The 23,327-nt window shown below is 42.7% G+C and overlaps 1 protein-coding gene across 2 annotated transcripts in view; it reads left to right on the top strand.

Moving 5' to 3' along the window:
- Positions 1–23,327, top strand: part of LOC131239604 (cyclin-C1-1-like) — a 51,162-nt gene that overhangs the window by 13,486 nt on the left and 14,349 nt on the right. For both annotated transcript variants that reach the window (XM_058237382.1, XM_058237381.1), the window contains exons 4-7: positions 1,216–1,260; positions 15,264–15,382; positions 15,923–16,037; positions 17,784–17,828. In XM_058237382.1, coding sequence (XP_058093365.1) covers positions 1,216–1,260; positions 15,264–15,382; positions 15,923–16,037; positions 17,784–17,828 — 324 coding nt within the window. The remainder of the gene's footprint in view (positions 1–1,215; positions 1,261–15,263; positions 15,383–15,922; positions 16,038–17,783; positions 17,829–23,327) is intronic.

The raw sequence follows: 23,327 nt of genomic DNA, 5'->3' as shown, positions 1-23,327 counted from the left end.
TATGCACCTCTCCTACTTCAGCGGCTTCTAATGCATCTTTCATATGGAAATATGCGGCCCCTCCCAAATTTATTTGCTTTGCTTGGCTTGTAGGAAAAAATAGAATTCTGACTGTGGATAATCTTAAGAAGAGGGGCATGCAATTAGTTAACATCTGTTTATGTTGCACGAAAGAAGAGGAATCCGTCGATCATCTCCTCATCCACTGCTCCTACGCCTCGCAAATCTGGGCTGAATTTTTCCGCCACTTCGACATGCACTGGTGCTCTCCATCTTTAGCTTGCAACCTCCTTTCGGCTTGGCATGGAATTAAGATTGACAAAACTAAAACTCGCATCTGGTGGCTCTCTATCCTAGCCATCTGGTGGTCTATATGGGAGGAAAGAAATGAGAGGTGTTTTAATGACAACGAGAAGTCAGCCCAATCAGTCTGCTCCCGCACTAAAAATCTGATTTTCGAATGGGGGGGAATTGTTCTGGGGCTTAAGGATGTAGATTTGCTTTTCTCAGGGGGCTAGGCTTTGCTGCTATCTCAGCACCTTCCCTTGCGCCTTCTCTTCTTCTGCTCTTTTCTTTAATGAAGTTATCCTTTAAAAAAAAAAAGTTCATTCAAGAAAGAAAGTGTGCCCACACCATCCGAGAATTACAGTCTCCCATTCACTTGAGAAATAAGTCATCATTCAAGAAAGAAAATGTGCCCACACCATTCAAGAATTACACTCCCCCAATACAATGGCAAACGTCCTAGCCTCTGATCTCTTTGGCCAGGGTAACAGTAGGAAGCTTGTAGCAACTTTAACATTACAAAATTGCCACCCAAATCTCGGTCCTTTAAACATGACATATGCCCTGCTATAGCACACCCGTGGGCAATAACACTACTGATCTGTTCTGCTAAAGTGGCTGATTTGATTGTCTGCACATCCAAACAGGCCCAAAATCAACACTACTGATCTATATGTGAAAATTCTGGTACATATGTCAGAATGTTTAGATTCTGACATAGGTACCGGAACTTTTGGATTCACTGGTAGGGTGTTGAACATTGAGGTCTCTGGTTTAAGCCAGCTTACCCAAAAACAAAAAGGTCTTTAGATTCATATACATAACTTGATTCAGTATGTTTTCTTTGTTATCTGTTATATCTTTATTGTATCATTGCTGTGAACTGCATTGTTTATTTATTTATTCCTAATTTAGTGGTTCATCTTTCAGGGTAGTAGCTACAGCAGTTACTTATTTCAGACGTGTTTATACAAGGTATGTTGGGTGGGGGGGATGAAATTCTTTCCACTGTAGTAATGTTGAATGCTATAATTTAGCTACCATTGCCTTTAATCATTGTAGCATTCATAAATTTCAGGTCCTTTGTTTTATTATTTATCATGTGTCCGTATCTTGATTTTTTCAGATTATAGGAAAATTGAAGGCATTTTTTCGTGAAGGATGGTTTACACATAAACATGCTGGTGGAAGAATATGCTTGTTTTTAAGCAGTTTCTGACTTGAATTTCCTGAGAAAACAATTTTCGAGCTCTCTTTTGTTACATCAATTCATTGAGCCCACCACCTACTGATTTTTTTTTTTGAAACACAATGATTTTTATTTATTTATTTATTTATTAAAATCACTGCAAGCATAAACGATACAAAAGGAGCCCCAAACAATTAAAAAAAAAAAACAATCTGCAAGGATATTCATATCAGAAGCTCACTCTTTTACATAGGTCTTAGCCCACCCTAATAATAACGAAAACAAACTACTCCTGTCCCTAAAGCATCGATTGTTTCTTTCTCCCCAAATGGACCACAAAAAGGCCAACAAGGAAAGCTTCCAAAGCTTCTTTCCATCTCTCCAGAATCTACCACCGTGCCAAGCAAGAAATAAATCCTCGATGTTCCTTGGTATCACCCAAGAGATATTGAACACCCCCCTAAAAGCCCTCCTAAATGGACCTAGCAAGCGGGCAATGAATAGATAAGTAGTTTACCGATTCTCCATCGCTTAGGCACAAGGAATACATATTGGGAATGGACATCGACCTCTTTTGAAGATTGTCAATAGTAAGTACTCGATTCCTACTCACTAACCATGCAAAAGCCGCCATCTTTGGAGGAGTGCCATAGCTACTTACAAAAGCCAATGGGCACTACCTCAAAACTGCACCCTCTGATATGAGACTGGATAGAGAACTTGCCTGACTTCTCTAGGCTTGACACCAAAGAGTCTTTCTCCCCAGGAGACAAGTAAAACCTATGAAGCTTCACCGAAGCCCTTGAGAATTTCTTTAACTCATCAAAAAGATTTCTTCTACAAGCAGGAGACCACACAATATCATATCCGAGAGGCGAGAAGCAACCCGCCACAATTGCTTTGACATCCAACGCTATCTTGTCTAGCCAAATGTCTTCCCAGAAAAGCAACCTTTCTCCATTCCTGATTGCGGAGTTCTCACCCCCTTCTTAAAACTCTCCACCACCCTTTCTATAGCCTTCCATAGACCGGGGTTTCTATATAAAGAGGAGCCCTTTACTCGATATCTGGTAGCTAGAATCTTGGTGAGAATTTTGTAGGGATTTCTTAACAAGCTAATGGGTCTAAAATCTATTAAACTCTTTGCTTTATCCTTCTTTGGATGATGGCGATGAATGAGTTACCCAATTTTGAAGCTAACCACTTTTGAAGAATTCTTTAATAAACCGCACCATATCACCTCCCAGCACCACCCCAAAACTCTTGAAGAAAGCCAAGGGAAAACTGTCCAGCCCTGGTGCTTTCCCCTACCTACCGATGAGCATTTCCATGAACAAAATTTGTCCTATAGCTCCATAACCACTTGCTAAGTCCCTACATTTGATTTCTGAAGTGGCCAACTCATCTTTTTCTTAGTTAGCATTTTATCTGCTCAAGGTGATTTGGACTTTGATGGTTGGAGATTTTTCTTTTTTCCTACTCTTAAGTTTCAACAGCATAAATTTGGTAGAATTTGGAATGTGTGGCTAAACCAAAATTTCTTACATTAGCATGGTTCAGAAAATTGGAGTCTCCATAGAAGCTACTTCGATTGAAGTTTATTTCACAAGTAACTGAGAAGTAGGGTTACTGCAGGTTGATTTGGTTGGTGTTATTAACTTTCACTCTCAAAAAAGAAGAAAAAAATAGATTCTATTTCAAACAACGTGCATCTTTGACATGAAATGTTGTGGTTCTTGGCAATATTTCCTTGAGGAGAAGCTGCTTCTATTCTTAGAGAAGTCTTTTGAACTTGACATGGTTGCTTCTGGCCTACAACTGACAAATGCCAAGGCAATAAAAAGACCATTTAAGTCAACAACAGTCATTAATCAATCATCATTTTAACCTTGTCCCACTATTTTATGGTTGGCTTTACCATTGAGCCTTCATTTCTTTCTTACTAGCTCAAGCTATGTGGTTTTAGGTCTTCCCATGGTTTTAGAAAACGGTTACCATACGGCTAATACGGTCTTGTTGTAACAATATCGACCCCCACCATTACATGATACGGGGGTGTACCGGTTACTGGAAAAAAAGGGGGGGCTGTATTGGCACCAATATAAACAATCGATACATGGATGATACGACTGATACATCCATAAAGGCCCTCCTCTTTTTTTCTTTTTTCTTTTTTCCTTTTTTCTTCTCTTATTATTATTATTATTTTTTCACTTTTTTCTTCATTTCAACCCTAGAGGAAGCTTAGAAAATTATTTTAGACTAGATCTAGGCCTATTTTGGTAATCAAGACGCAGGATTTGAGTGGACTCGATGTATCAAAGCAAAATGGAAGATTTTGGGGAAAATCTGGACAAAGGGGTAAAGCATCACTTATTTTCATCTTCTCTTTTTTATTTCAGTGAAGTGGACCATAATCTGCCAAATCATGCTTGATTTGTGTTCTGTTAGGGCGTAATTGGTTGACTTTCAGCAGGTCAAGCCGATAAACATCATTCTTCTCAAAGAACAATCTGATATACCATTAGGTTGCAGAGTTCCTCATGACTTTTGATTCTACCAAACAATCCCTCCGCCTTTTTAAAGCAGAGTGCTCTTGGGCAAGATTTTAGATTCAAGGTATTCCAACAAGATTTTAGATTTTTTTTTCCCTTCTCAGAAAGGAAAGAGAGAGAAAGCTCTCCTTTCCTTCTCTTCTTCTGTCGCCTTTTCTCTCTCTCTCTCTCTCTCTCTCTCTATCTTCTTCAAGGACGTTGACACGGAGAATCTAGAGTGATACAACGCCATGTCTTCTCTCAGTAGAGAGCTTGTTTTCTTGATCTTATAGTTCCTCGATGAGGAGAAGTTCAAGGAGACCGTTCACAAGTACGTGTGCTTCTAATTCATGTATGTGGGACATCTTATCATTGCAACCATCTGGGCCTTATAGAATAAGAAATTCCGGAAAGGGAATGATAGCAGACGATGAACCAGATGACGAACTAGGCAAACCGACAGAGGTAGGGGAGATAGTGCAGAACAACGATCATTATCAACAATGGCAGATGATCAGTTCGAAATCCCTGAAAGGGAAGGTGCCGACCAGGAAGAGAATAGCTTATGTGTCATATCCAACGCTTTTTGTCAAAGGGTACCCACAGGGTTGGGCGCCGCTTAACTTCGAAAGAATATTCGGTCGCGCAGGAGTAGTGATGGATATCCTTCTACCTAGAGACAGGGTATCCGGGGCCTACAGAGGCTTCGCCTTGGTCCAGATGATCTCCGAAGAGGAGCTGGGAAGAGCAGTTCAAATGCTCCATGGTGAAAAATTTGCCGGAAAAGCGATGTTAGTTCAAAGGGCTCGTTTCGGTCCGGACAGGCTACCGCAGAAGAAAATAGGTGATTCGCATGTGATCTCAAAGAGGGGCTCCGATGGGTTCACATCTGCAATTCTTCGGAAAACCGGCCACAACAATCCGTCTACCTCAGGCAATCTTTCAAAGATGCATTATTACAACTGGTGGCAGCGGATTCTACAATTCACACTGATTCAGTATACACGACTCCACGACAAAAAGGTACTCAACACTTCAATCCCGATTCCCCTGTGATCTCGGAGCCTCTCGACCCGATGTTGATATGCATTAGCAAGGACAGGTTCGCTCAGTCTAAAACAACATTGCAAAATACTGTGGTAGCGACCACCAGAGAAGGAGCTTCATTAACGCAGGTTAAAAACTGGATCACGGATTGTTGCGGCCTTAACCCAGACACCTATTCCATAAAACCTATCGGGTACAACGATCTATGGATCAAAGTCCGCCCAGATGTTAATCCGGAGCTCCTCGTTATGGTTGGTGTTTTGCATCCTGAAGATTTGATTGTCAAAATTCAAATGTGGAATGCTTTTTCTTCCTTCAGTTTGGAAGAGTTCTGGATTCTTATTTGGGGGGTCCCTCTCGAGTTATGGTACGAAGACTTTTTTACTACAGCCATCTCTAAAATCGGAACCCTGATAGAGCTGGATTAGAAGACGAAGATGGGGGAGGAATTGGGAGTTATCTGCGCCAAAATTAGTAGGCGAAAAGGGGAGTTGCTGCCGGCTCATCTAAAGGTTTTTGTGGATGGACGAGTGGTGGAACTCCTGGCGCTCAGGGAGACAAGGGAGGAACTCCACCCGAGGTGGGGTGACGTCTGGAAGCTGAAGGAGGGATCGTATTCCTCTCCGCCGATAATGGCAGCAGGCATGCAGGTGTAGCGGAAAGCCTCCTACTCCGCTGGAGCACGGGATCCTGATCTTACAGCTGGCTTCCAACGGGAGAACGTTGCTACGCATGCGTCGATTCAGCGTCCTAAACGTAACCTGCAAGGTACAGGCACATCAGTAGAGAGCTATCACCCAAATCACGCTGCGAGTGTATCTCTCTCACGTGTGGAGTCTACATGTGGCGAGGTGATTGGTTCGATCTCTCGTGCGGAGCCGACGCGTTTGGAAAGGGTGATAGGTGGCTCGGAACATGTGTCTTCCTTTCCTACGGAGTCGATACGTGTCTCTGTGCATGGGTCGCTGGCGTGCGAGACACGCGAGCGTATTAATTGCATCCAGCCGCTACAAACTCTGGCAGAGAGCATTGGCGACCCTTCGGCGTTCGAGGTACGTGACGCGTGGCTACGCCCCGCGTGTGATACACGTGATCGCAATATTTCTCTTCAGCTTTTGTCACCTCACGCTGAGAAAAACAAAGGGCACTCTGCAATCACGACGCGTGTCTGCGTTAGGGCCCCAAAAGCATTTGGGCCGTCCACATGGACACTGGATGGTAACTTATGTTAGATGGGAGCGGGAGCGGGAATGGCTATCTTCGCAGCGAAATTAAAGGGGCATGGGACAGATATTGGAGCGGGAAGGGAGTCATCTCCAGAAACTGTTATCAGTTTGGGGATGGTAGCTGAAGCTTTTGACGAGGTGGCTGGAATAGGTTTGTCGGATTCTTCTCGTCGGAGATCCCTAAACCTTAATAGTCCACCCCAGCCTGACCCAATTATGGGTAGGAGCCTTATTCCCGTCCCGGTTTTTCCGTCCCCATTGATGCTCTTGAAAGCGACCAGCTCGGAATCTCCTTCGTGTCGGAACACGAGACGGGACATTTTGAATCGGGATTTGATTATGGCCAGAGAATTTGATCATGTCTCGTGGGCTTCGGATGGCCCCGATTCGCCTTCATCCATCCCCCCCTCCTCGGTCTCGGGAGGGGATGCTCTATCAGACCAAGACTTACTACCTCTGTTTCAAGATAGGTGCGAGGATGACATTTTGAAAGCTAAACCTTTACAAATTCGAACTGGTTGGTCGCCCGTTAAAGCAGGTACATTGGACCACAATCTTATCGAGGATGGGACACAGGCGAAGCTTGCTGACTCTATCCAGAAGAAAAAATGGGTGAGAAATGCCATCAGTCATGTGGGAAGAGCGCTGGGCTTGTCTTTTGGCGACTGTCCGGAGGATTTTATTTCTTTGTTTCATTGCGTGGAGTCTCGCGGGAGACCAATCGCAGATCTGAGGTCTCCCAGAAGACGTCTCTCAAAGTCATGCAGTAACAGGGAATTGCGGCGCCTTGCCGAGCGACCTGCTCTACAAGTCAGCAGAGTGACGGATGTCGCACCTCTGGTTCCTCGGGGCAGTGAAGTTCCTCAATGAAAATCTTCTCGTGGAATGTGAGGGGAGTGAGATCAAAACAGAAGCGAAGTCTCATTAAGGAGGCTTGCGGGAGGAGAAATCCTGATGTTATTTGTTTTCAGGAAACGAAGATTCAACAGATCGATAGTCGGCTTATGCGGTCGTTGTGGAAATCTGCTGATGCTAGTTGGGTGTTGCTGGAGGCAGTGGGTTCAGCAGGGGGAATTCTGGTGGCGTGGAGATTAGCTCTATGGCAACAAGTGGACAGCTGGGTCGGGAATTATTCTGTTTCGGTCATTCTTCAAGATAAGACCTCTCAGTTCTGGTGCCTTATCTGTTCGGTGTATGGCCCATCGGTGGACGCCTGTAGACAGGAATTTTGGGAAGAGCTCAGTGGGTCCAGGCAGAAGTTTTCGGGGCCGTGTTGCTTTGTTGGTGACTTCAATGTTGTCAGATCAATTGAGGAGAAATCTCATGGCCGTAAACTAACCTCTGCTATGCAGGCTTTTTCAGCTTGGATTAATGACCTACAGCTGATGGATCTTCATCTCAATGGTGCTAGATATACTTGGACTAATGGCAGAATGGACCCGATTTTCTGTAGATTGGACAGAATCCTCATCTCCCCAGATTGGCTGGACTATTTTCCCTCAGTGGGTCAATTTGCGCTTCCCAGAACTACTTCTGATCATTGCCTATTGCTCCTCCCAGTGGACGATCAAAATTGGGGCCCTAAACCGTTTAGATTTGAAAATTCGTGGTATAGAATCAATGGTTTCTCGCAGATGATAGCCGAATGGTGGGACGGTTTCAAGGTGGAAGGATTTGCTGGTTATAGATTAACATGCAAGTTGAAGATGTTGAAAGAGAAGCTCAAGATTTGGAATCAGTCCGTCCTCTGTAAGAGGGATTCAGAGTCGGATGCCCTACTGGAAGATTTACAAACTCTTGATACTAAAGCTCAATTGGGTTATATGCCTTCAGATTTCCTTCACAAACGAATTCACTTAATTCAAGCGATCTTAGCTAGAGCTCTGGATAAAGAAATGCAGTGGAGGCAGAGATCCAGGGTTAGATGGCTAAAGGAAGGGGACTACAACTCAAAATTCTTTCATGTCGTTCCAAGTATGAACGCAAGATGGAACAGAATCAATAGCATGGTGATTGAGGGAATTCGGATAGAAGATAAGGACAAAATTGCGGAAGAGGCGGTCAATTTCTTCCAAGCCCAATTCCATGATGAGGGAGTCAGCAGGCCGACTCTCGACAATCTTCACTTCCCCTCTATTTCTGCTGCTGAATCAAAATCTCTGGAAAATCCATTCACTATGGACGAAATTTGGCAGGCTGTGGTTTCTCTTGGTGGGGATAGGGCCTCGTGCCCTGACGGTTTTCCCATCTCCTTCTTTCATAATTTCTGGGACTCTCTCAAAGGAGATCTGTGGGACTTCTTCAACGAATTCCATCGCAGGGGCAGATTATCAAAGGGGCTAGGGGCCTCATTCATTACTCTTATTCCTAAATCCCAAGGCGCAGCCGCTCTGAAGGATTTCAGACCCATCAGCCTTCTTGGCGGGCCGTATAAAATTCTAGCGAAGGTGTTAGCCACCAGACTCAATTCGATTATTGGGAAGCTTATCTCTGGAAATCAGTGTGCTTTCATTCCAGGCAGGCAGATCGTGGATGGGGCGCTCATCGCCAATGAATGTCTTCATTCTGCTCACAAATCCGGATCCAAGTTTCTTATCTGTAAGCTTGACATTGAAAAGGCTTATGATCACGTTAATTGAGATTTTCTGCTATATTTGTTGAAGAGGATGGGTTTTGGTATTAAATGGATCCAGTGGATGGGAGTGTATTAGTTCGGCTCATTTCTCAATCCTCCTGAACGGATCTCCTAAGGGCTTCTTCAAGAGCTCGAGGGGGCTTCGCCAGGGAGACCCATTATGTTTGAGAGGCCCTCTCTAGATTATTATCCAAAGGTGAAGCGGCGGGTCTCTTTCAAGGTATTACAATCAGAGGAATGGAAACTTCAATTTTGCATATCCAATATGCAGATGATACGTTGGTGTTTTGTGAGGCCGATCTGGTTTTTGTGGATAACTTGCATGTGGCTCTTCGTTGTTTTGAAGCGGTTTCGGGATTGAAAGTGAACATGGCCAAGTCTAAGCTGTTTGGGGTCAATTTGGAGGTGAAGGAGCTGACAAAATTTGCCGCCAAACTGGGCTATATGATGGCGAACCTCCCTTCTTCTTTTGTAAGTCTGCCCCTATGTATTGGGATGCCCCCGAAATCCGCTTGGGATAAAGTGATTGGGCAGTTTGAATCTTATCTTGCCAAATGGAAATGTCGTTTTCTCTCTCGTGGTGGTCGGCTTACCCTCATTAAGGCGACTCTCTCGAATCTGCCTGTGCACCTCATGTCCATCTTCAGATGTCCTGCTAGTATTATGAAGGCAGTGGATAGACTGAGATGTGAGTTTCTGTGGACTGGAAAGTCTGAGACCGGTAAGTTTCACCTAGTCAAATGGAAGCAGGTGTGTTGTAGTTTTCAAAGGGGGGGGGGGGGGAATTAAGGACCTCAAGATCATGAATTCAGCCCTCTTAGGGAAATGGATTTGGAGGCTCGGGTGTGAAGATGGTACCCTTTGGAATCAGGTGATCAAGAATAAATATGGCACTACTTAGGGGGGCTGGTGGTCAAAGTCATCCTCCACTTATAAGGTTTCGGCCCTGTGGAAAGGAGTTCTAGTCATGCAAAAGCAGGTGTTGAATGTGATTGAATTTATCCCTGGTAAGGGTAATCGCATCCGTTTCTGGTTGGACACTTGGTTAGGTGATCGGCACCTCAAAGAAGTCTACCCTAATATCTTCCGTTTAGCTCAGTGTAAAGATATTACGCTAAACAGATGCGGTTCTGATGCTGGTGGGGTGACAGTTTGGAACGTGGTCTGCAGGCGGCATCTGTTCGACTGGGAGGAGACTGAGTTCATTAATCTGTTGTCCGCTCTCCACTCGGTCAAGCTTCACCCAATTGACGCCAACTGAATGTCTTGGAAATGGGATAAATCAGGTGTGTTCACGGTGAGATCCTTTTATTGGAAGCTGGCAGCCGATAATGGTAATTCTACTGCTGTTGCACCTCCCATTTGGAAATGTGGCGCCCCTCCAAATATCAGGATGTTCGGCTGGCTGGTGGTTCTGAAAAAAATTCTCACAGTTGACAACCTTCAGAAAAGGGGAATGCCGCTGGTTAACGTCTGCTGCTGCTGCATGAATATGGAGGAATCAATTGATCATCTTCTTCTCCACTGTTCTTTCATCTCCTCCATCTGGGCGGAATTCTTGTGCTGTTTCAAGATAAGCTGGAGCAATCCTGATTTGGTTAGTAGTATGCTGTCGGCGTGGTTTGGGGTCTCCTTGGACAAGAGAAATAATCGTTGTTTCCGCAACCTGTCCAACTCTACTAACAACTGTCCAACTCTACTAACAACTCCATCGCTAGCGCTAAGCGGCTGCTGATTGAATGGGTTGCGGTAGATTCGAAGATTAAGGGTTCCGATCTGTTTTGTTTGCAAGCCTAGTGTGGTCTGCCTTCTCAGCGGACCGCCGCTTTTTGGTTTCCTCTCCTTTTTCTCTTGTTTCCGTTTGTTGTTTTTCTCTCTTTGTTTCTTTTTCCTCCTTTTCAATGAAATTTGGTTATCCTTCAAAAAAAAAAAAATACAAAAAAGAAAAAGAAAAAAGATTTTGATGTTTTACATTGTTTCCTATTTTCCAATAATTTTTTCAAGATCTTTCGGGCAAAGGGAAAAAAAAAATCGGTTGTATGGATCCATATCGTCCAATACAGGTCATATATGGTCCAGTTCACCCCATATCTGATTGTTTCTGGGCCCAGCCGATAAGCTTGCTCATACCTTTATTCAGACCTTGGTCTTCCCCACATTCTCCTTTTAAGCCTTTCAATGTTAATTAAAGTTGCCCTCCTTAACAGAACCGTCTTTGGAAGACGGTTCTTGTAGCACATGGCTGAACCATCTTTGTTGGCTCTTCATCATTTTATTTCCAACTAGGGCTACTCTTAGGTTGCTTATTCTTGATTCTATCCTTCATTGTCTTTCCAGTCATCCATCTCAATATCCTCATCTTTGCAACGTTCATCCTCTAATGTTGCCTCCGAATTGCCCGGCAATTTGCCCCATATAGCCTTTCCGATCAGATAGTTGTCTTATAGAAATTTGGCTTATAATTTGTGTTGACTTCAATAGTAGAGAAAGAAGAAAAAAGATGAAGAGAAGAGAGGATGGGAGAAAAAGAGAGTCACCCTCTCTTACTTTCTTATTTATATTAACTGAACCATAAAGATAAAAGGTATGGTATACTGTAGTAGTACATATAACATATGTGCACTTACTCTTACACTCAGGGTATCCCAAATCGGTTACGTTTCGGCCGTAACGGCCGATACGTAACGGTAACGGTGGGACCCGTTACGCGATACGGGGTCGAACCGAATATACGCCTAAAAAAAAAAAAAAAAAAAAAACCTTACCTTTTTTTTCCTTTCTTTTCTTCTTCTTCTTCTTCTTCTTCTTCTTCTTCTCGAGCAGCTGCTGCTTCCTTTCTTCTTCTTCTTCTTCCTCTCTCTCTCACTCTCTCTCTGTCTCTCTCCCAATCTCTTCTTTCCCGTTTCCCTCTTTTTTTCTTTTCTTTTCTTTCTTTCCCTCTTTTTTTCTTTTCGTTTCCCTCTCTCTCCGTTTTTTTTTTAATTTGCCGCAGCTGACTGCGGTACGTGTCACGCAAAGACGAGCGCTGACACTCCTCGAGCTCCGAGTTGTACGAACGGTTCAAAGGAGATCAAAGTTATATGGGCTCCACGGTGATGTATTTATTACATCTACACCGTTCACCTATTTTCAGAGATCATTTTAAAGCACCAGCCAAAAAATGAATTATATCCAGAGATCATCTGGACCACACCAAAAATAGCAGCAAGGATAATAATTTTCACGGTTAAATAATTTAGGGCGCACGTAACGTTTATTTTCCATCCAATCATATTAGACCCAAGTGGGCCTCACCATAATGTATATATTTTATCCATATCGTCCATCCATTTTGCAACGTCATTTTAAGTCAGGATTCAAAAAATTAGTAATATCCAAATCTCAGGTGGACCACACCATAGGAAATAGTGGTTATAGAATGCTCACCATTAAAAATTTCCTAAAGTCCACTGTAATGTTTATTTTCAATCTAACCTATTAATTGGGTGACATTGACGTGGATGAAAGGAAAACACCCATGTCAGCTTGATCTAAAACTTTTCTAGCCCTCAATAAATTTTTAATGGCGAACGTTTAATTATTATTGTTTCTTACGATGCAATCCACCCGAGCTTTGGATGTGCCTCATTTTTGGGCTCATGCCCTAAAATTATTTGGCAAAATGGATGAATGGTGTAGATATAACACATTCATCACGGGTGAGGCCCAAAAAACTTTGACACGTGTGCTGCACTTTACATCCGAGTCCCTCCTAATTCAAACCTTAAAAAATTGTACATGAGACATATATTAACTTGAAATTTGACAATTAAATTATGGACTGCAATTGCTAACTCACAATGCCAAAATCAAATTATTTGAATAGTTTTAATTGTTAATTTGTGAACTTTTATTTTTTAAAATAGGGCCTTTTGATTTTTATTTTTTATTTTATGATTCACTATCCAATAAATGTCCACCAATTTATAAGTGGGATAATGACAATAAATGGCATGAATTTGAGGCTGATTTAGAGAATAAATTGGTCCTCCAAGTCAGCCCCAAATTGACAACGCCATCTACCTGAATTTAATTTTATTTTTTTAAAGAACTATTGGGAGAAATGATATCAAGATGTTAAGTATATAAATTACATATTTAAAAAATTAAATATATGAATTTTGTAGTCAAATTCAAGTTACCTGGTTAAAAAATTAATCAGACAGTCCGATACAACTTCTCACCAAAGAGTGGACCGTTACACCACCATAAACATGTTCCAATTTATAAATGAATGCATATTTGGAATGCTTAGAATATTCTAGATTTAATCCATATTTTTTCATATTTTTTTGGCAAAAAAAAAAAAATGCGCCGTTACGCCCCCGTATCCGTATCGGTTTCGGAGGGCACCGTTACGCCAACCGATACCGATACGGGACACCTTGCTTACACTCCCCCTCAAGCTAGAGCATAAGTATCACACGTGCCCAGCATGCCTGAGATGTTGTGAAGATGAAAACTACTGTAAGCTTTGGTGAAGATATTGGCCAACTGATTGTTAGTCAATAAATGTCATAGTCAACATAATGTATGAGTATTTTCACATCGGGCTCGAGTGAGGTTGCCTATAGGATGCAAGGGCACACTCGGGGTGGGCGGCCCGTGTGAGACGGGCCCCAATCGTGTGAAGCGGAACCCACATAAAGTGGGGCCCATGAAGGGAGTTCGGCCAAGGTCCTAACCTATGGGATGTGGGGCCTGGGCTATGAGATAAAGGGATTGATTCGCCATGCTTTATCAGTTTGAGCTTTCAGAGCAAGTGGTTAATTGTCGTGCATCAAAGTGGTATCAAAGCGGGAGTCTCGTGTTCCTCACCGGGGGTGATTAATGTAGGGACATTTTCACACCGGGCTCGAGTTGGGTTGCAAGAGCACACTTGGGGTGGGCGGCCTGTGTGAGGCGGGTGGCTCGCGTGAGGTGGGGCCCACCCGTGTGAAGCGGAATCCATGTGAAGTGGGGCCCACAAGGGGGGTTTGGCCGAGGTCCTGACCCATGAGATGTGGGGCCTGGGCTATGAGATAAAGTGATTGATTCACCATGCTCTATCGGTTCGAGCTTTTAGAGCAAGTGGTTAATTGTCCCATACCAAAAGTGGTATCAGAGCCAGGTTAATTTGGACCTTCATGCCAAACATGATGGACCTAATTATCTCTAGAAGATTTTATTCTTCTTCTTCTTCTTTTGCCCACCCTATTTTGGTAAGGTGTATCTAGACAAGATTGTAGGTAAATCATGGTATAGATATTCCCTAGCATTGTCTGACCTGAAAACTGTTATTTTATGTCAAATTGTATGACAAACTTATAAAACATTTTGATAAACGAAGCAACTTCATCTCTACTCTCTATAGGATAAGTCTATGTAAAATGAGAATAATCATCAATAAAAGAGAAAATATTGATAGCCAAACACAAACAACAGGGACATACCCCCACCCATCATAATGAATTAAGGAAAAGACAAACTGTTATTACAACTAGAAGTGAAAGATGTTCTCCAATGTTGGCTTGTTTCATATTTAAAATTTGCATCACTAAAATAAAATCATATAAACCTTTCTACCTTTGTCTAATAAGCTGGACCAGTTAAAATGGAACTGCACAACCTTGAGTCATGTATGATTAAATTGCCTACTCTCATCTATTAACTTAGTTCCTAACTCTCTGACTCGTTTCCCTTGAACATCCCACAGCACTACCCTTGCACCCCAACAATAAAATTCTTTTGTTAGTTGTTTTTGCATGATAGACTTCCAACTAAAGTCCGTATCCGTGGGCATTATTTTACTTTAGACATCCTTAAGAATTGGGTTTTCTGTGGAATCCAGCATGAAACCACCTCTCATCCATTCTTCCAATGCTCCCTCTCTAACAACCTATGGAAACACCTTCTCATCAATTATAACTGCAGTCTCAACCTACCTGCATCCACTAAGCTTGCTTTCCTAACTAGGCACTAGGCATCCTCACAACATAGATACCCAAAACTCTTTTGGCAGGCTCTCTTCCCATACACTTTATAGAGCATTTGGTTAGAACACAACAGCTGGAATTTTAGGTATTGCCATGGGCAGGTTTTGATGATATCAGCTTGTCATGTAAGATAGAATGATGACTTACTGTCTGTATGTACATCATGCAAAGATGAAATAAAATGTTAAAGCTCCACCTCTTTGATTTGAGCAGATGAATGCTTGTCAAAAACAGTGTAGTAGTGAAACATGTGCCAGGGTCCATCCTCATTTCAATTATGAATGGCTTTTCTCAGTTGCAATTCCTTTTCATGAATTAGTTTTCTGGTTTCAGGAAGAGTATGACAGAATATGATCCACGTCTTGTCGCTCCAACCTGTTTGTACCTGGCATCGAAGGCAGAAGAAAGCACTGTGCAGGCCAGACTTCTCACATTTTATATCAAAAAAATGTGTAATCTTATAACACCGCACCTTCTTTGACTTGCTTTTTATTCAGGCCTACCATATAACTTTGAGAAACTATCCGGTGCAAAATACTAATATTTGAGTTATCAACACAATCTCGGTATATGCGGCACACATGTATTGATTGACCGTTTGTTTGTTGGACTCACCGTGAAAAAGTGCACCCCAAAAAAACACAGCAATTAGGGTAATCCCAGCTGTAGAATGGATGAAATTTTAAGTATTTCAATTGGGTAGTTGGAAAAGAGGTCCTACAGAGGTCCTGCAGCATTCTTTGGGCAGAAGCTTTACAGTTGGAACTATGCTCATCTGACCTTACGATTTTTGGTGTATGGCTTACCCTTAATTGGACTCAAAAGGTGATCGGTCTGGATCTTGTACATGTGTGCGACATATATCAAGATTGAGTTCTTGAAAACTTCTTAGATGTTTGTGCTTTTAACTGGATCCTTTCCCTATACCCTTTACTGAGTATGACGTTTTGCCGAGATGATGATTGCACCCCTTATTTTGTTCTGTGCTGCAGCTTTGGATGAAAAATATCGATATGAAATCAAAGATATTCTTGAAATGGAAATGAAGCTTCTAGAAGCACTTGACTATTATCTAGTTGTTTATCATCCTTATCGTGCATTGTCCCAGTAAGCTTTCTTTCAGGACAGAATACTTCTTTTACTTGCTCTTTATGCACATTGGAAAGTACAATTTTCTGCAGTTTTCTGTAATACTGATCTATCTACCTCTGAATCCGTACTACATTTAAGCATCTCATGTAGGGCTGTCAATGGGCTGGACGGCCAGGCCGAGGTCTGTCCAAGACTGGCCCACAAAGGAAAACCTAGGACTGCACCCAGCCTATGCCCATGACAGACCAAAACAATCAGACCTGATCCCGAGCCTGAGCCCAGCCACCCACTTCTGTGCAGCATTTGGGCTGTTCATTAAGCGTGTCCCATGGTCCATGATATATGACCTTGGGCCAGGCTGAGGTCTGTCCAAGACATGCCCACAAAGTAAAACCTAGGCCTGAGCCCAGCCTGTGCCCATGACAGACCAAAACAATCAGGCCTGATCCCGAGCCTAAGCCTAGCCACCCACTTCTGTGCAGCATTTGGGCTGTTCATTAAGTGTGCCCCATGGTCCATGATATATGACCAAAATGCCCTTCAAATCCTAAACAAGCTGGGCCAGGCTGACAGACTCTTAAATGAACCCCGAGCCCAGCCTGGTTACTAAATGGGCTTAAATTTTAGGTGCTGGCCAGGCGCTGGGGCCTAGTATTCCAGGCCAAGCCTGGTCCATTGAAAGCCCTAATCTTATGTTATGTTTTATCACTTTTATTGGTTTCCATTCTCTTGCGGATCCTATTCTAATGAAACTACTCAGATGACTAAAGCCATCCCAGCTCTTATTTAAACGGAAAATAAAGAGGAAAGAAGACTTTAAAGATTCTTCTGATTGGGTTCCGTGGAGAGGAGATGCATGTTTTCTTTCTCCCCCTTAAAGGAACAAAATGAAAAGAAATGAAAATCCCATTGCGTTTATTCAAATTGTCTCCTTGGCCTTCTATTTGATGTTTGCTGGCCCCAGAGGCACACTCTCCACGTGCACCTTTACACGCAGCAAACATGCCATCTGGCGAAGTGAGTGGGATGCCTAGGCTGTGCATAAGGTGGGCCTAATGTGAAGATGACCTATTGCAAAGCTCAGGCTGCAGACCACATGTATTCATTGAATGTGGACTATTGGCCCTTTTTTGCTTGAACTGTCCATTGTTTACATGCAAGGGTGGCCCACCTAATAACTGGACCATGTTGAGTTTTGCAACAGGTCATCTGCATGATGAGATCCACATATCTCGCAAGCTTTGCAGGTTAGCACGTCTGCCATGCATAGGTGCTTGTGGGGCTATGATACCTCCTTATTTGAGATGCCATTTACAAAAATCAGGTCCTTCTAACTTCTTTATTTGATATTAAATTTGTGCTGTGGAACCTTCAAACTTTATGTTACAACCAGATCAAACAGGGATTTTAAAGGTTTTTCTTAGTGTGCGTTTGGCCACACCAAATATCATGAAATTTCATGATAGCTTACACAATTAGATCCATTAATCATGCAATGTAATGATATTTGGTGCTACCAAACGAATCCTTAAGAAGCATTTTTCTTTCTAAATTGCATAAACTCTTGTCATTCTCATGTTTTGTTGCCACATTATCCTTCAATCATATTCTAGCACTCTTCATATGATTTTAGTCTCTATGGTCTACATTTCTTGTTTTCTTCAGGACAGAAATATCTTACGTAAGAATATCATTCAAAATAAAAAAGAAAAAGAAAGAAAGAAAAGGTCTGATGTAAGAATATCTTCTATTTTCTAACAGATTACTACAGGATGCGGGCTTGACAGATTTGACCCAGTCATCTTGGTAAGAATTGTTCTGAACCATTTTCTCGAATGACTTAACTGAATTCCTTTTGACCATAAATAATTTCTCTACACTTTTTTGGTCTATTTTTCCATGGTAGAGTACTAATTCATGATATATGCGGATGAGGTTTATTGATGGATCAATAGAGTTGATGTGATGAAATGAGTGTAATGGATAATGTGTTGGGCGCCTGGATTTTGAGCTTGTCAGCCTGGTCTATTTCAAATTATTTATTTCTCATGGTTCAGGCCCCACCGTTGACAACTTGAGATGGTGAAAAACTACCATAATATGGAAATGGTGGGTTTGGGGTTTTGTTGTTGGATCCCAAGGGCACTACTGTGGCTGCTTTCTCGGTTCGTGCTCAGGCTATCTGTGCAACTAATGTGGTTGCCTTGGCGTCAAGGGAATCTCGTAGGATTACAAAGTCCAAGTTTATGCATCTCCCTCTAAGAATAACACTAGACAATACAACAGTTCTTAATTGGGCCAGGGGTCATGGTATTGTGCAGGGGGTCATTGCAAATATAATATTGGACACTGGATCGTTATCTAGTGAGCTAAACATTTTGTTTGCCCCTTGGAACCGAGATCCAATGATCCTATTTACTCCTTAGTGGTAGTCGGGTTTCCCGCTTGTTTTTGTTGTTTGGAAATGCCTTTTCCTTCTTTTAATTTAATGCAATTTTCATTACTTCCTAAAAAAAAAACAAGTTTTTTTAGAGATAACAAAATTTATTAAACGCCCGCCCATGGCAGGAAAAGAATACATAAGAAGTTAAAACACGTGCACAAAAGAAGAAATAACAACCTTAGCTGTTTGACATGAGAAGCCCAACCCAAAACGAAACCCTTTACAATGCCAATCACCCCATCTATGGTGGTCTTATCGTTCCCGAAGCTACGCTCATTACAGTCCTTCCATATGGCCTAAAAGATTACCATAATTAGGAGCCTCACAATTACTTTCCCAGCGCCCCTCCGTGCCATGCCCAAAGCAGATCATCCATAAACTTCAACATTACCTAGAATAAGTGATTCATTGCCAAAAAATAGTCCCACTCCTCTAGTGAAAGGGCAATGAACAAATACATGATCAATAGATTCTGCATCCGCCATACATGCAGATAAACATTTGGCAAAATTAGGGATCTATGCTGAAGGTTATGTATAGTCAAAACTCCTAGCAGCCAACCAAACAAACACCGCAACACGGAGGAACACCGTAAAACCAATAATTGAACAGATGGGTAGGCCTAGGAGAAGCCTCAAATAGAAGAGTGAAAAAGGATCGTACATAAAATTTTCTAGAATAATGCTCAGTCCAAATCATCAAGTCACACTCTTGATAAGCCCCAACAGGTCAACAAACTTTGCAGTCTCATCATCTGTCAAGTTCCTGCGGCAAGGAGGCACCAAACAACAGAGGCGCCACAAATAGAGAAGCACTGCTCCACTGAGGCAAAGCGATCCGGGGCTAAGGAGGCTAGTCTAGGAAATGATACTTGAAGCACCTTATTGCCACACTAGAAATCAACCTAGAACCGGATGTGCTTACCATTCCCAAAGTGGGAAAGCAATAACTCTCCGCACTAAATGCTCAGTCGTCACTATAGCTTTCCAAATACCCGATGCACGATAAAGAGAGGACTTCACCCTCCCTCTTCCACCCCATATTTGTCCTTCCAAAATCTACTCTCTTTGGTACCAAAATTTCAAATCCACTACTCATGGAGCATTGTGTTCATGATGCCCAAATTCTTTGTCCCCACTTCCCCTTCCGAAATCGGCTTGCAGACCTCCCCCCAACTTAAAAGTTGAAACTTCTAGCCATCCTTTGCCCCTTTCTAGAAGAAATCCTTTCTCAACTTACAAGACTTTCCAATACCGACTTAGGGCACCTAGAAAGAGACATAACACCGGCATGTTAGAGAAAGCTCCTCTCATTAGAGTTAACCGCCTACCCATTGAGAGATATTGACACTTCTATGATGCAAGGACATGTGATGACCTAACCCTAGCTGCATGTATAATCAGGTTAAAGAATATTCAAATAAATACATAATTAACCAACTGTTTCCAATCAAAGGGATTAGGTAAATCTCAACACAATGATGAGGTTATTTTGTCAGCATCATGCCCCCTAGCATAAGATCACGTAAACAATAAAAAGGGAGGACCTCGGGATATGAGGATATCCTAGATCTAACATAAGTTAGTCCACGATTAAGCTTGGATCTGATTCTACTGACTAACCACCCCTCTTTTCCGTTTGAACTAGGAAGGGGATATTCAGAAAGGAATGAAAGGGGTGAAGGATGAGGGGTTCGAGATAAAGAAGGTATAGGTCCGTTTGTCGTCAAAAGAAAAGAAGGATGATTCTTTTTCCTGCAACTCGAAGATCTTAGAAAGAGGGAAACCTGAAATTGGGGTGGAATCCTCAACACCCAAGGGCCAATCCTGAAACTCTAATCTCTTGAATAAAGAGGAAGAAAAGAGACGAATTTCTATTCATTCAATAATAAGGAAAATAGGGTTTCTCACAATGTATATGTAAGTTATGGAAAAAGTAAAAGTGCACTAAAGCCCCTGGAAACAAGAAAAATAACAAAAAGACTAAAAATAAAGAAAGTTCCAATAAAGCTCCTGAAACAAGAAAAAGAACAAAAAAGTCTAAAACTAAAACACCTGTGTGGTAAGGTATGAAATTCGACCTATGGATCTATGGTCGGGGTGCGGTCATGCTACTTTTACACTCGTAGCGCGTCAGAAAGTGGGTCCGATGGACCCATCGTCCATCTACATCAACTCCTTCGCTCTGGTACTCTAACGGCGACGCCTCCTCTGGTACACTTTAAAGGGTGCACCTCTGATGTCCGCATCAATTCTCTCCGGGTAGAAAGAATTCGCCACTGGCGAAAGTGAATTCCTATATCTCTTGAGCAAATCGGGGTGGATGCGCTGCAGCTCTGCCTCTGTGATCCAAGAGTTATCTGCAATGTGCCTGTTCCTCCATTTGATTAGGAATTTCTGGAAACCCCTTGGAGCGAGTGGAAACCACCCCAGAGTTCAAAATTTTCTCGATCTCGTCTCTTCTCGGTGCAAGTGGAAGAGAAGGTAAGATGAGTACATGAAGATCAGGCTGTGACCAAGGTCCATATATAGGGGGTCTGGGAAGAAATAGGGGAACTAGTGGATAGAGGTAATGGCTCGTGAAAGGGAACTAGATCTTCCACATTAAATGTGGAACTGATGCCCATGGTAGCAGGGATATCAACAACATAAGCATTAGACCCCAACTTTTTCACAATTTTATGTGGGCCTATGCTACAAGCATGAAGCTTCTTCACGGATCCAGGTGGAAACCGATCAGACCTAATACGAACCATGACGTCATCTCCAGGTTAAAATTCCCTAAATCTCCTGTGAGTGTAAGCAGAAAGTTTATAATGTTCATTACTTGAATTAATATTCCGCCTGATCTCACTATGCAATGCATGTATATGCTGGGCAAAGAACTCCTAACTTTGACAGACGCTGTGGGGTAGCCATGGGGATCAAAACTATGGGGGCTCGGGGTCTAAGACTTGAAACAATTTCAAACGGGCTCATTCCTGTGGACCTGTTCATTGAAGAATCATACGCGAACTCTGTTGTGGGAAGAAGAGTGTCCCAGATCCTGTGGTGGTCTCCAACCAGACATCTTAACAAATTCCCTAGGCTACGGTTCACTACCTCTGTGTGACCATTTGAATGAGGATGATATGCTGAAGAAAATTGGAGCCTTGCACCCAAAAGATCCTAGAGTCTTCCAAAAATAACTAGTGAACCTAGTATCTCTGTTAGACACGGTGGATCTAGGTACTCCATGGAGTCGCACAACCTCCTGAAAGAATAACTTAATGATGTGGGAGGCATCTGGGGTCTTATAACAGGGTAGGAAATGAGCCACTTAGAAAATCGATCAACAACCACGAGTATGGAGTCGTGCTTACGAATAGTCTTGGGAAGCCAAAGCACGAAGTCCATACTAACATCTTGCCACGGGCATGTGGAACTGACAAAGGAGTATATAAACCTGTATTTTGCTTCCTCTGCTTTGCCAGCTGACATGTCTGACATTGCCCTACAATCTTAGCCACATCTCGCTGGAGATTAGGCCAATAGAAACTATCAGATACAAGGGCAACTGTTTTATCTCGACCGAAGTGACCTGCCATCCCTCCAGCATGTAGCTCCCAAACTAGAAAATCGCGGAGGGATGTGCGTGGAATACAAAGCTTGTCTCCTCTAAAAAGATATCCATCTGTAAGTATGAACTCCGCACTCCTTGAGGGCGGGTTACTAGACAGTGACGCATAAATGATCCCAAAATTAAGACAGTTTGAGTACTCACCCTTGAGTTGCTCGAAGCCTGTAACTTTAATGCTCATGAACTGCAGCGTCATGATACGACGGCTAAGCGCGTTGGCAACCTTATTCTCTTTTCTAGCCTTGTGCTTAAGCACAAACTTGTACTCTTGGAGAAATTGTGCCCACTTGGCATGCCTAGGGCTTAACTTCTTTTGAGAGCTCAAATATTTTAAGGCCTCATGATCAGAGAACAAGACGAATTCTTGCGGTAATAAATAATGCTGCCAATGGTACAATGATTGCGCAATCGTATAGAACTCCTTGTCATAAGTGGAGTAGCATTTTTTAGCCTTGTTCAACTTTTCACTGAAAAAGGCCACAAGATGTCCCTCTTGGCTTAACACTCCACCTATGGCAATTCCTGACGTGTCACACGCTACCTCAAAGGCTTTGGTAAAGTCACGTAGACGCATAACCGGCGCTTCCATCATCTTCTTTTTAATTTCCGAGAAAGCCCATGTCGCAGCTTTAGTCCATTGAAACTCCCCTTTTCGTATGCAATCTGTGATGGGAGCCATAATCGAGCTAAATCCACGGATAAACGATCGATAGAATGTAGCTAGGCCGTGAAAGCTTCGCACGTCGTGTATGGTACGCGACTCAGGCCAATTGACAATGGCCTTGACTTTCTCAAGGTCTGCAGACATACTATCTGACGATACAACGAACCCCAGAAAGATAACACGGGAGGTCAAGAAGGAACACTTCTTGAGGTTTGCATAGAGCTTTTCTGCGCACAAGGCATTGCAGACCTGCCTCAAGTGCTCGATGTGCTGGCTAGGGGACGTACTATAGATGAGGATATCATCAAAGTACACAACTAAAAACTTGCCCATAAAGGGTCGCGACACTTGGGTCATCATACTCATAAACGTACTTGGGGCATTGGTTAACCCGAAAGGCATAAACAACCACTCGTACAGCCCGTCCTTCGTCTTGAAGGCAGTTTTCCATTCATCTCTCGGGCGAACACGAATTTGGTGATAACCACTCTTGAAGTCAATTTTCGAAAAGATAGTAGAGGTGGCCATCATGTCAAGCATGTCATCAAGTATCAGATGGGAAACCGATACTTGATAGTGA

This window comes from Magnolia sinica, chromosome 3, assembly GCF_029962835.1.
Source record: "Magnolia sinica isolate HGM2019 chromosome 3, MsV1, whole genome shotgun sequence".
Classification (NCBI taxonomy): Eukaryota; Viridiplantae; Streptophyta; class Magnoliopsida; order Magnoliales; family Magnoliaceae; genus Magnolia; species Magnolia sinica.
This window is presented reverse-complemented; position numbering and strand designations above follow the sequence as displayed.